This window comes from Malaclemys terrapin, chromosome 8 (assembly GCF_027887155.1).
Source record: "Malaclemys terrapin pileata isolate rMalTer1 chromosome 8, rMalTer1.hap1, whole genome shotgun sequence".
In the NCBI taxonomy this organism is placed as follows: domain Eukaryota; kingdom Metazoa; phylum Chordata; order Testudines; family Emydidae; genus Malaclemys; species Malaclemys terrapin.
Genome location: NC_071512.1, coordinates 58,680,709 through 58,695,230, shown reverse-complemented (window position 1 = coordinate 58,695,230; position 14,522 = coordinate 58,680,709). Strand labels below are relative to the sequence as shown.

Sequence of the window (14,522 nt, the reverse complement as noted above, 5' to 3'; positions counted from 1 at the left end):
ATTACTTGCAGAATAAGGTACTGCAAATAAGGGTGGAAGAATCTGGCTCTACTGCATTTTATAACAGTGTGTGATTCTTTTGATGAAAGCAAAAAAATGTTTTAATTTGGATTTTATTAATTTCAATGTTTGCTTCCTGTATGTGCACTGAGACATTTTGATATTTACAGTGGTTAGGAAGATTTTAAGGATGGATATAGGGAAAACAAATTTTATAGTTTACTTATTTATACTTTACATGGGAATTTAAACACACGCTGCAAGTTTTATGTCAACATTGAAATAAATCAGCAATGAACCCCACTTTTGCTTCTTAGATCTAAAACACATAGCCAGTGGAAATGGCTGCACCCAATAATTGCAAAACTTTGGATGTCATCTTTGACCTTCCGCTTTATACAAAAGATTGGATTTTAATTCAGTAAAAGATTAACTGATTAGTGTTTGTACAGCACTTTTCAGATGTAAAGTACCGTATAAGTTCTAGGTATTAATAATTCCAACCACAGGTATTTATTGGCATTATCATTCTTTGTCATTCTGTACAAGGGATAGGTTTCTGTCAAAGAACAACAAAACTAAAGTGAAGAATTAGGACATGCCTGTTTTACTAAACCAACACTGATAGAGCAGTTGCTTTGAACAGTAGAGCTATATTAGTATATTACTCAGCACTTACAGTGTGCTTTAAATTTTGGAAGCTCCTTGCAAACATTAGCTAATTGATCTATAAAAGCAAATCTCAACAGGCTGAGCAGAGGGGAGTTCCAGGTGTAAGCTCATAAGAGGAAAACTATTTAAGGATGCTCCCAAACCATCACTGGTCAGCAAGTCTATTAACCAGTGTAATGGCAGGAGCAGGAAGGAAAGGCTGAATCTCCTTCAGGACACAGCAAACTCTAAAAGGCTGCTCTTTGAAGTGTTGAACAGAGTTCAAGAGAGTTACATTGCCTCTGTATTTAAATCCACAGCCATCATGGGAATCACAGAATTCATGATATAGCGCTTATGGGAAGTGACCCATTGCTGCATGCAGAAAACTCCCACTAATTTTAATAGCCCCCAATGTATCAAAGAGAGTATAGAGCTTAGAGTCATGCCTGATTGTGGTACCTCTTCCCTTGTGGAGAATTGGTTTTGAAGGGATTCTTCTTATCTAAAACTACTCTTCCTCCTATTTTAGCTAGTTACTTAATGTAATTAAAGACCGTGTCAGCGACAGAGAAAAATAATCTTTGCCATAGGAGAGAAGACTCCTGCTGCTGCATAAATGCCTATTTCTTGTATGATCACCTCCTCATTTCCAGCAACACAAATCTAGAACAGAGCTATAGCATGGGCCTGTGTAGAAAGGAAACGGGTAAGAAATATAGCACGTCCCAACCACACCTTTATTAACCACTTTGCCCACTTTGAAAAATAACTGGGTGGCCTAGGGCCGTGCAAAGAAGTAGCTGTTGCTATGAGAGGAGCAGCTCGGCTCCATGCATTTGGTTTCAGTTCATTCAACCAGTGTAAAATATGTGTCGAGTGCAGCCTTGCATATTAGTACTATAGACATAGTAGAGGACAAGTTTATTGCCAGACTTTCCCCACCCCCAACTTCTCAAAACCAGAAAAGGGAGAGCGGGAGAGAGGAATATAAGAGGCTTTTCCACTGTTCAAGGAAAGGTGAAGTGCAATTCTAAATATGTAACTTCCCCACTTGTAAGGCTTTGCTACAACTGCTTTTGTGCAATGCAATTTTCATAAAGGCTTATATGGAAATATGCAAGGAACATACACTGTGAAAAGCAGACACGCCCAAGTTACAAGTTTTCACCTAGATCAATGGGACCTGAGGGAAGATAAACAGAGAAGGAGATGCAGGAATTGGGGATGGAGGGAAAAAAGCCTCTGCAATATTGTGGCGAGCAAAGGGACAGCAGCAATTGGGAAACAAGCTTGCCAGCAATCAGAGAATACAGAACAGCCAATCAAAAGTGTCCCTATTTCCCTATCTGTCAGATGCTAGTTGCTATGCTTTCTGGGCACTGTACACAAAGCTGACCAAACACCAGAATTTGTGTGCCACTGGAAATTGTGAGATTTCACATTCCCTGCAAAAGTCTATCACATTCTGCTAATGCTAAAAGAAAAAGACAGCTCCCTAACCTAAACCCATATATGTGCTGTAAGGACAGTCTTCATTTCAGTATCATCAGCCAGCCAATGTGCAGAGACCAAATAATTGTCATTAGGATTAATTGCTGGTAACAAAAAATGATCCTTAGACACTAATGGCCAGATTTACAAAGGAATTTAGGTCCCTAAAAATGCAGATAGGTGCCTGGTGGGATTTCCACATATGCCTAAACAGGTTAGGTGCCTAATTCCCAGTGAAAGCCATTGGAGTTAGGCGCTAGTCCATGTAGACAGTTTTGTAAAGCTCACTGTGTGCAATCTGTATCTTTAAACACCTAAATACCTTATAAATCTGACCCTAATGATTTGGTTTTCAGAAGTGCTGAGCACCCACAGCACCAGCTGTAGTCAATGGGACCTGCAGGTGCTTATTGCCTCTGAAAAAAATCAGACTGCAAAGAACCAGTCATGCAAGTGTTCTCAGCAGAGTGCAAGCACCTTGTAGGAGGTGCCCAGCACTTTGCAGTATAAAGCCGTAAGTGTCAGAACCAGGATGTGGGCAGTCTTATGGTTAGAGCCAGAGCCCAGCCTAGTGGTTAGATCAAGGGACAGGAGTCAAGCCAAGAGTCAGAGCTGGGGTCAGAAGCCACTAACTGAGGGGTTCTCAAACTGGGGGTTGGGACCCCTCAGGGGGTCGAGAAGTTATTACATGGGGGGTCACAAGCACTCAGCCTCCACCCCAAACCCCACTTTGCATCCAGCATTTATAATGGTGTTAATATATACAAAAAAGTGTTTTTAATTTATAAGGGGAGGGTCACACTCAGAGGCTTGCTATTTGAAAGGGGTCATCAGCACAAAAGTTTGAGAATCACTGCACTAACCAGAGCCCACGCTCAGAGCCAGCATCAGGAGTCAGGAAAGGGAGCAGAGCTGGGGCAGACTGGAGAAGGAGCAATGATGAACTGGCTAACCCAGGCTCAGCTGAGAGGGAACTCAACCCCATGGTTCCTGACACTAAAGATACAATAATACCAACAGAGAAAGAGCTGATGGATCTCTGATCTAACAGAAGTAGTAACTTTCTTTTAGGTGTGTTTTGTTAAGGACTCAGAAAGAGAAGAACCGAAAACTATGTTACAGGCTGTTTAATTAAAATGTCAATAAAGATTAAAAGCCAAGGTTTTGATCCCGAAATGTGCTCCATCCAGGTAGATCCCTGTGCCAATGTAGAGCGCTACTGACTTCAATGGGGCTCCATGAGCATGAAACTCATTGCAGGATAAATCTAAAAAATTAACTTACAACTTTGAGAGATGGCACAATCAGCCTCATCTGATATCATGAATCTGCTGGGACTAAAAGATGTTTATTTGTACTTATACTAAACTTTGAATTGTACCCTTCATCCTATTCTTCATTTTCATGTCTTTCAGAAAGATAGAAATAGGATTGCAAAGGTAATACTGATCTGGCTGCTCAGGTTGTAATTATTTACAGAAGCATTTCAAACCTACATCGCGGGAAGTGGCCAAGTTCTTGCTGTTTTCTGCTCCTAGAAGAGTTTTCATTTTGTGCATGATATTCTCCCTCCGCTGCTGTCGAAACATCTTCTCCTGATCACACAGAGCCATGCTGAACCGGAGGTCAGTTGAAGAGCTGTTTTGCAAAACAGACAGACTGTGAACCCCAAAACAGATAAACAAAATTTTACCTATGATCCCATAGACTTTAATGGGAACAGGAACAAGTGCTAATGGTTTACATTATAAACAATAAAATACGAAGTACTAGATAAATTGCATAATCATACTATAATGTACCACATTCCATGAAGTCATCCTAAGGGGGAAGAATGGTCACAGTGTCTCTTTAGCAAATATGAATCCTCCCAGTATTCAACTCATTTTATCTGGCAGGACTGCAGCTCACAGACTAGTGAACACATGAAAGAGAAGACATAAAATATTCAGCTGCTAGTAATGTATTCTGTGGCCTTTTTAAAAAAATAGTAAAGTTAACACTTATAAAAAGGTTCTAGATTCACAGCTCAGGAACTTGAATTCTCTGCTTATCCACAGATCAAAGACAGTATGAAGAACTGCAGTGAATGCTTCTTTGCATAACCCCACCAGCACACGTTAATGTTGATTTAGAGGTGCTGTGTCAAGTAGTGAGATGATAATTCAATCTCCATGGACACACTCCTTGGCCTCTCTCCTGAGATTGTCATTGAGTGACAAATGTGGTAACAAACTCAGCAGGACTTGCACCAATGTAGTTTAGGCCAGAAGGGATCCCTAATGTATCCAGCAGGGCCTAATTTTTGTATTGGGATTTTCTTGGGATTCCACAGACTGGGCTCCTACTTTCCACTACACATAGTGTAGGCAGGGTAAGAAGTTTCATCTGCCATTTGACCAGGGATGGTTAAGACTCACTGATCTTGTACACCACTCTGAGGGTGTGATCCCCAATACTCCCACTGTACTTTTTATTGCATGACTGTTTATCACTTTATTATGCCCTTAACTTTGACTTTGTGAGTAGTGCCACTGAATTCAATGAGACCACTCATTGAAAGTTAAGCACGTACTTCAGTGTTTTGGTGCATCAGGGCTACAGGCTGTATGTTGGGAAAGGGGTGTTGGGGGGACCTGGCAAAAATCTTTGCTCGCATATACCTCACTGAAAGTGAGCCATTATGAAAGATGAGCTAAACAACTCAGGTATTTTGACAACTTAGTTACTAGACAGCACATCCAAGGTTTCTTTTTGACAAACATACAGACCTGTGAACATGTAACATCTTACATAAAGGGGAATATACATCAAAAGACATTGAATCAAACTATTATGCAGTCAGATGAACAGAATGAGTAAAGAAGAAAAAAGATTGCCTAGAAGCAAGGAACCACCAAAATGCATATAATGGTGTAATTCAGAGAGCAGTGACTGTTGTACTGTACAGCACAACTGAACGAAATTCAAGATTTCTGAGTTTCATCAGTTAAATTAAACAGCATATTTCATATGTGGTCGATGAAAATTACAGACATGAAAAATACAGTAACCAGACTGGCTAAACGCAATGCCCTGGCCTTGGATTTAGGAAAACAGTGGACTGAATGTTGCTGTCATTTACATCTCTGCAGTCTCTCTACAACCAGTGGGGTTTCCAGAGTGTAGCTGGGAGCATAATTTGGCCTCTTGTGCCATTTTGTTAAGATATCCTAATATATTCTGTAATTGTAACACAACATGGCTATGAGGCTTGTATTGAGTTAACATCATAAGCATGAATTAATCACACCTTGTTGTGTCTAAATGTATAAGCCACAGTAGTTCTAGGGGTGGCCCAGTGGACCACACACAGATGCACATCTGCTGGCATAAAGAATAAGATGAAACAAACCCTGGGGGCTGTTTTCCACAGCCCCTTAGCCATAAGGAATCATATTTAATATAGTGACGGTGCCTGAAATAACTACTATAGTTACAGAAGAAAATTAGTCGATTTTTAAGTTCTCTGATTTCAGTTGCTCATAACTTTTAGATTGAAAATTTTGATGCCTGACCTATTCCTCAAAATACGTTGTTTCTCTGAAGAGAGGAGAAACCACACATGATAAAAATTAGTCATATCACTTAATGCACTGATGGGTGGTGTTCAGATACTACAGTGATGAGGATGGTATAAGAATTTAAATAGATTAGGATTAAATAGAATTCGCTCCTCTCCCAAATATATTTATTTGACTAAATAACTTCAGACATTCTTGAAAAATGAGAAGTGAATTTGGAGCAGGAACCATCTTTCTGGTCTGCATTGGTACAGTACCTAGTACAATAGGACTCTGGACCATGATTAGGGCTCCTAGGTGCTACAGTCATACAAATAATTTTTCCTCACTTTCAAAAAATATTATGACCACATTTTTCTTCAGAGGGATCATTCAAAAAAATAGTTGATCTACAAAACCAGGTCTCTAAATAGCCTTCATTGAAGAATTATTTCTTACTTTGTTATGTGCGGGGATGAGGAATGACTTTAAAATAAAGATTTTGACATGAAAATTTGAAGGTGCGCACTAGAGCATTTCATTATTTGAAAGACTTATGGATGTGCTTACCTTTGCACATGGGGCTAAATCCTGGCACCATTGAAGTCAATGACAGCCTTGCCATTCACTTCAGCGGGGCCATAGTTTTATTGATTGTGCATAGTTCCATTAAAGTCAGTTTCAGTTACTTCAATGGGAATATCCTCCATGTGCAAAGTTAAGTATAAGCATAAATCTTTGCAGGATTAAAATCTTAAAGATTGATCTGATGAGCATGCATCTGCAGCTAGATAGCTAAAAGTTGAGATCAGAGTGCAAGATGACTGCAATAAGGATAATTGCAGAGGCTGGCTGCCTACGGAGCTTCTAAAGTTTTGCATAGGAGAGGAACATTGGAAAGGAGAGCACTTAGTGGAGGCCCAGGAACAAGGATCTTACAAACTATAGCCTGGCTCCTGCAAACACTTAAACAAGTGCATAATTTTACTTGCATGAATGATCCCATTTAAGTCAACAGCAGACTTACTTTATGGGCGTAACCTTCACTTTTGGATTGTCCTGAGTTTTCAGTGCTTGATCTTTCAACCTTAATACTAGTTAATTTTGAATTTAATTTTATATACTTTTGAAAAAAAAAGTACGAGGAATAGAAAACACATAAATAGGCTGCTCATACAGTCATTCTCTACAGATTTGTTTGGTTAAGTGAGATACTTACCAGACTTCAAGAAACAATTCCAAAATCATTTCTGTGACCTAAACAAGAAACATGTCAAGCTGATTATCTCATTTATAGAGGAAAGAAAACATATGCACTTTGAATATACACTCATCATCCTCCTTATAAGTTATAAACCCACTTTAAAAAGAGGAAACAATTGACCAAATACGTAAATGGGTTTCCTTAAAAAGAATGAACAGAGTGCTTTCAAAGGAGGTCACACAGTACAGAGACTACAGTTCTCAGTTAACATGAAGAGCATGTGGTGTTAAATCTTGCCTTAGTCAAGACCCATTAGAATATCAGGGTTGGAAGGGACCTCAGGAGGTCATCTAGTCCAACCCCCTGATCAAAGCAGGACCAAACCCCAGATAGATTTTTACCCCATTTCCCTAAATGGCCCCCTCAAGGATTGAGCTCAGAACCCTGGGTTTAGTAGGCCAATGCTCAAACCACTGAGCTATCACCCCCAATTAGCATTGTCAATAAGCATTGTCTTCCCCCATACATTGCTTTGTGAGTGAGTGTCACCCTTGACCAGGAGGTAATTTTTGTTCAGTCCCCACATAATTAAAAATCTTGGCCTCTACTGCCAATAGCAGTACTATCTGTTATTTGCTCCACATGCAGCAGGTACTACATCCTGATCTGGATTTGAAGCACTGACACCCAGCTAAATGATTTTACTGGTCTGAGACACCAAGTCTACCATCACAAGCAAATATGTTTACAATGTGATTTAAAAGATAAAGTGTCCAAGCCCGCAGCCCTTGCACATTATAATAATAATGATAATGTTACAAAATTTTAATTAACTTCTTTAGGCATGCATAAAGACTAAAAGGTAAGAGAAGAATTTATCACAGCTGATGAATGTCAAAGAGAAAGAATAAGATGTTTTCTGCCTGTTTTGAATAACCAGGCCAACAAAACCTCACTATATATTCAAAGCTAAAAGGACCAATACAAATATTCTTTAACCAAACTGTATTTCTGGTGGGGTTTGAAAGCAAAAAATTGAAAAAATGTCAATGCCTGATCCTTAAGGATAGATCATGTCTGTTAGGCATGGCTCAGCGTAAGAAGCAGCCGGAACCAGGCGAGCACTAGGAGCAATTCTACCCCCCTGAACTCTCTGACGCACAAGGGAAATATGTCTGCTATTGTACTCTTTTATGAGTAACCAACTCTCCCACGTAGCACCTGCCCCTAGAAGGTGGAGTACCAGTAAGACCTTTAGAAGGCCATAGTGAAAACATGCAGTGATGCACTGGCTTTAAGAATGTACACACTGAATATTAAACAGACTCCAAAAGTGAAATGCCAGAGTCAACAGCACTCCATTCTCTATGACAAATACAAATATTAGGCACAGCTGGTGTATATTAGTTGTGCATGTTGAGTTCAACCTGATTTGGAATTCCTCACCGTTCTCTCATAAGTAGAGCTGTGTAAAACATTTCTAATGAATAGTTTATTTAATAAAAAAATGCAGCCTTGGTTGACTCAACACAATCTGTGAAGTTGACACAAAATGGCCAGAGGAGGAGGAGGTACTGCTGCCACCCCCACTGTCCTCCCTGCTAGAATATAGAAGACTTTGGTTTGAACAGACCTGGTATAGACCTGAAACTGATTTCGATTTTTCTGATTTTTTTTCAATTTGGTTTCGATTTGGTTGGACCTGAACTGATTTTTTTTTTCTTTCTGGTTTTTCAGAACCACCATTGAACTTGAAAAATCAGTTATTTGCACAGCTCTACTCGTAAGGCTCATCATAGTTTGATTTCTTTAAACAAGGCTTTCCCCTACTCATTGTCTAATGTAAAGGAAAATTAGTGAACCAAATGACTCCATCCATAGAAAAAAAAGTATTTGCAATTTGACAGCAACTTAACATTAACACAAAATATATAAAGCATATTGTTCTCAATTAATTTCAGATACATCAACCCCTTTCCCTCTATCTCTCCTCTTTCCTAACTAAATGATGATTCAAGTCTCATTTCTGTAACATGGCAGACCGAGACACCAATACAGAAGAGTCATCCGAAAAGTGAAAAAGACCAGGTATTAACCAGAGCATTCATAAGACACAAGTACTCAGGTAAGCAATAACTTCCAAAAGAGATGGTGTTAGAATTACATCAACTCTCAAGCTGCAGTAAATTATACCTTATATACATTTCTTAACTGATTTATCAAAAAGGCCTTAACCAGTTACTTGCTTGAAATCAGCATCAGTGAGGAGAAAGTGAGGTCCTTTTGGAAAAGCTGTCAGGGCATGATAGTACATACCTGGGTAGCATGTAATCTGCTACAAAAGCAATAGCTTCTATGTGATCGAGGAACAAGCAAAACTCCCAGGCTGTTACCCAACCAGAATACTGTGTAGCTAAATATAAGAAACCTGAAAAAAGACTTACATTGTGTGCTCTGACTTTCCAAATACCAGATTTCAAGTCAGCTGCTACTGTATTAACATTCATCATCATGTTTGAGACTTTAGCAAAGCAGGCCAAGCTATCGAGATTTGCAACTTACTTCATTAAAAGTAAATGGAACTTCTTTCTTCTCCCCCAGTTTCAGAGAGGATATAAGAAATGTTGATGTGCCAAGAGTCTCATCCATGACATAGTTGGCATCCATTAATGTGATCTACAAAAGATATAAAAAGAGAGCTTTAAAAACAAAAATATAGACTATAGATAGGAACATGTCTAAGCCATTCACTCTGTACTCAGTGACCAGACACAAGCAACAATATTCCTTTGGCACTTAATAGGTTTGGTTTATGACTTAGTAGAAGCTTTTGAGGGTTTGCACTGCACAGATATGAACCACTTACGTAGCACCTTTCATCTGAGACTATCACAGTGCTTTACAAATCTACCACCACCCTTGACAGGGATATTTAGAACGCCAAAAGTATAACTGGGTTCTCCTTGCCAGGCGGGATAAAATTGTATAGGTGGTGAAACTGATGATATACACAATTTAAAAGCCATATACCAAAGATCTTACAGCAAGTCAGTGGCAGCAGTGGGAGCAGAACTCAAAAAGTGTCCTAACTCAAATTATAAGAACATAAGAATGGCCATAGTGAGTCAGACCAATGGTCCATCTAGACCAGTATCCTGTCTTCTCACAGTGACCAATGTCAGACACTTCAGAGGGAATGAATAGAACACGGTAATTATCGAGTGATCCAACCACCGTCATCCAGTCCCAGCATCTAGCCATCAGAGGACAATGGGGTTCCATCCCTGACCATTAAACGTTAATAGACTTATCTTCCATGAACTTACATAAGTCTCTTTTTTTGAACCCAGTTATACTCTTGGCCTTCAAAACATCTTTTGGTGATGAGTTCCACAGGTTGACTGCATGTTGTATGAAGAAGTACTTTCTTTTCTTTTTATTAAACCTGCTGACTGTTAATTTTATTGGGTGACTCCTGGTTCTTGTGTTATGTGAAGGGGTAAATAACACTAACACTTCCTTAAACACTTCCTCCACACCATTCATGATTTTATGGATTTCTATCATATCCCCTTTTAGTTGTCTCTTTTCCAAGCTGAACAGACACAGTCTTTTTAATGACAGGTTTCAGAGTAACAGCCGTGTTAGTCTGTATCCGCAAAAAGAAGAACAGGAGTACTTGTGGCACCTTAGAGACTAACAAATTTATTAGAGCATAAGCTTTCGTGGACTACAGCCCACTTCTTCGGATGCATATAGAATGGAACATATATTGAGGAGATATATATACACACATACAGAGAGCATAAACAGGTGGGAGTTGTCTTACCAACTCTGAGAGGCCAATTAATTAAGAGAAAAAAAACTTTTGAAGTGATAATCAAGCTAACCCAGTACAGACAGTTTGATAAGAAGTGTGAGAGTACTTACAAGGGGAGATAGAGTCAATGTTTGTAATGGCTCAGCCATTCCCAGTCCTTATTCAAACCGGAGTTGATTGTGTCTAGTTTGCATATCAATTCTAGCTCAGCAGTCTCTCTTTGGAGTCTGTTTTTGAAGTTTTTCTGTTGTAATATAGCCACCCGCAGGTCTGTCACTGAATGACCAGACAGGTTAAAGTGTTCTCCCACTGGTTTTTGAGTATTTTGATTCCTGATGTCAGATTTGTGTCCATTAATTCTTTTGCGTAGAGACTGTCCGGTTTGGCCAATGTACATGGCAGAGGGGCATTGCTGGCACATGATGGCATATATCACATTGGTAGATGTGCAGGTGAACGAGCCCCTGATGGTATGGCTGATGTGATTAGGTCCTATGATGATGTCACTTGAATAGATATGTGGACAGAGTTGGCATCGGGGTTTGTTACAAGGATAGGTTCCTGGGTTAGTGGTTTTGTTCAGTGATGTGTGGTTGCTGGTGAGTATTTGCTTTAGGTTGGGGGGTTGTCTGTAAGCGAGGACAGGTCTGTCTCCCAAGATCTGTGAGAGTAAAGGATCATCTTTCAGGATAGGTTGTAGATCTCTGATGATGCGCTGGAGAGGTTTTAGTTGGGGGCTGAAGGTGACAGCTAGTGGTGTTCTGTTATTTTCTTTGTTGGGCCTGTCTTGTAGGAGGTGACTTCTGGGTACTCGTCTGGCTCTGTCAATCTGTTTTTTCACTTCAGCAGGTGGGTATTGTAGTTTTAAGAATGCTTGATAGAGATCTTGTAGGTGCGTGTCTCTATCCGAGGGATTGAAGCAAATGCAGTTATATCTTAGAGCTTGGCTGTAGACAATGGATCGTGTGGTGTGTCCTGGATGGAAGCTGGAGGCATGTAGGTAAGTGTAGCGGTCAGTAGGTTTCCGGTATAGGGTGGTATTGATGTGACCATCGCTTATTAGCACAGTAGTGTCCAGGAAATGGACCGCTTGTGTGGATTGATCTAGGCTGAGGTTGATGGTGGGATGGAAATTATTGAAATCATGGTGAAATTCCTCAAGGGCTTCTTTTCCATGGGTCCAGATGATGAAGATGTCATCAATGTAGCGCAAGTAGAGTAGGGGCGTTAGGGGACGAGAGCTAAGGAAGCGTTGTTCTAAGTCAGCCATAAAAATGTTGGCATATTGTGGGGCCATGTGGGTACCCATAGCAGTGCCGCTGACTTGAAGGTATATATTGTCCCCAAATGTGAAATAGTTGTGGGTGAGGACAAAATCACAAAGTTCAGCCACCAGGTTAGCTGTGACATTATCAGGGATACTGTTCCTGATAGCTTGTAGTCCATCTTTGTGTGGAATATTGGTGTAGAGGGCTTCTACGTCCATAGTGGCCAGGATGGTGTTTTCTGGAAGATCACCGATGGATTGTAGTTTCCTCAGGAAGTCAGTGGTGTCTCAAAGATAGCTGGGAGTGCTGGTAGCGTAGGGTCTTAGGACAGAGTCTACATAACCAGACAAGCCTGATGTTAGGGTGCCAATGCCTGAGATGATGGGGCGTCCAGGATATCCAGGTTTATGGATCTTGGGTAGCAAATAGAATACCCCTGGTCGGGGTTCTAGGCATGTGTCTGTACGGATTTGTTCCTGTGCTTTGTCAGGGAGTTTTTTTAGCAGATGGTGTAGTTTCTTTAGGTAATCCTCAGTGGGATCAGAGGATAATGGCCTGTAGAATGTGGTGTTAGAGAGCTGTCTAGCAGCCTCCTGGTCATATTCCAATTTATTCATGATGACGACAGCACCTCCTTTGTCAGCCTTTTTGATTATGATGTCAGGGTTGTTTCTGAGGCTGTAGATGGCGTTGTGTCTTTTTAATCTCTCCACATATGGAAGCTGTTCCATACCCCTAATCATTTTTGTTACCCTTCTCTGTACCTTTTCCAATTCTAATATATCTTTCTTGAGATGGGATGACCAGAACTGCATGCAATATTCAAGGTGTGGATGTACCATGGCTTTCTATAGTGGCATTATAATATTTTCTGTCTTAATATCTATCCCTTTCCTAATGGTGATGAACATTCTGTTAGCCTTTTTGACTGCCACTGCATATTGAGTGGATGTTTCCAAAGAACTATCCACAGTGACCCCAAGATCTCTTTCTTGAGTGGTAACAGCTAATTTAGACTCCATCATTTTATCGGTATAATTGGGATTATGTTTTCCAATATGCATTACTTTGCATTTATCAACATTAAATATCATCTGCCATTTTGTTGCCCAGTCATCCAGTTTTGTGAGTTCCGTTTGCAATGCTTTGCAGTCTGCTTTGGACTTAACTATCTCGATTAAATTTGTATCATCTGCAAAACTATGTCACCTCAGTGTTTATGCCTTTTTACAGATCATTTATGAATGTTGAACACCACAGGTCCCAATACAGATCCGTGGGGAACCCTGTTATTTACTTCTCTCCACTGAAAACTGATCATTTATTCCTGCCCTTTGTTTCCTGTCTTAACCAGTTACTGAACATGAGAGGACCTTCCCTAATTCCTCCTATCCCATGACTGCTTATTTTGTTTAAGATCCAGGGCCAATCAGAGGAGGGGCCAGGAGGGCCATTTGGCCTGGGCCTCAAGCTTAAGGGGGTCTCCAATTTAGACACTTGTTAATTTTTTGGCATTTGATAAGTTTCACAACTTGTTTTTATGCACATCTGTATTGGACCAAAATGTGACACACTCTCTCAGCTTAGAGCTGCAAATTTAAGCAAATAAGAGATGTGATTTGGTAAAAGACATTTTTTTTGTTAACTGATTGTGACAAGACGGCCAATGTAGTATGGTGGGTCCTGCGCTTTTCTTGGCGGGGGGCCTAAGATGCTACCCCTTGCCCTGCTCTTGGGGCACCGAGGGCCCCACTAGTGGCCCGGGAAGGTGATAAAGGAGGAAAGTGGGGAGTGGTCTGGTTTTGCTCCTTAATCTGAGCCCCAGCCCCTCTCAACCCTTGCGGGTTCTTACCCTCTTCCCCCTTGGGTGGGGTACCTTTGGTCCTTAAATGCTGGGGGAGGGAGTCTCCCTCCCCGGCTGGGGCAGGGTCTCCCTTACTCTGGTTTTCTGATCTTCCAAGTCTCACAGCACATCTCCAAGCTCCAGTCCGCTCTCCTTCCTCCTTCTCCCCTGACTGCTTGAAGCAGGGGGTTTTATTAGGTTGCTAACAACCTGTAGCTACCCTCCCTAGTCTACAGGGAACCATGCCTTAATTAGCCTAGGGCTTAGATATTTCCCCCTACCACTCTCCCACTACTCCCTGTCTCTCCTGTATCACATGATATAGATTTTTTCATATTAAAGAGTTTAAAATATTCATAAATATTAATAAAAATATATCAGTTCTGATGGTACAAGATTAGACAGTGATGAATGTGTCCTCTCAGATCACCTGATTATAGAAACAAACCATTACTAGTGGCTGGTGCTGGATCAAGTGCGTGTTGAGAGAATTGTTACATTTTAGTGTCTGTATAGTTTCACGTCTAGTTGATTAAGGAATTATTTATGTGTGAGAATTCCTCATTATTATCTTCATAGGGTAGCTAAAAGAGATGACTGGTTGGTTGGTTAAGCCTTAGCTTGGTAGCCTGGCCATCATCATAGGCTTTTGTAGTCTACAGGCCCAGATTCAAGGTGAAAATTTGTGAGGACAATCTTG

The 14,522-nt window shown here is 40.5% G+C and overlaps 1 protein-coding gene across 2 annotated transcripts in view; it reads right to left on the bottom strand.

Annotated features, from left to right (window-relative positions):
- Positions 1-14,522, bottom strand: part of PLA2G4A (phospholipase A2 group IVA) — a 136,695-nt gene that overhangs the window by 45,249 nt on the left and 76,924 nt on the right. For both annotated transcript variants that reach the window (XM_054037838.1, XM_054037839.1), the window contains 3 exons: positions 9,454-9,567; positions 6,907-6,944; positions 3,642-3,783 (listed from right to left, as the gene is read on the bottom strand). In XM_054037838.1, the coding sequence (XP_053893813.1) occupies positions 3,642-3,783; positions 6,907-6,944; positions 9,454-9,567 (294 nt within the window). The remainder of the gene's footprint in view (positions 1-3,641; positions 3,784-6,906; positions 6,945-9,453; positions 9,568-14,522) is intronic.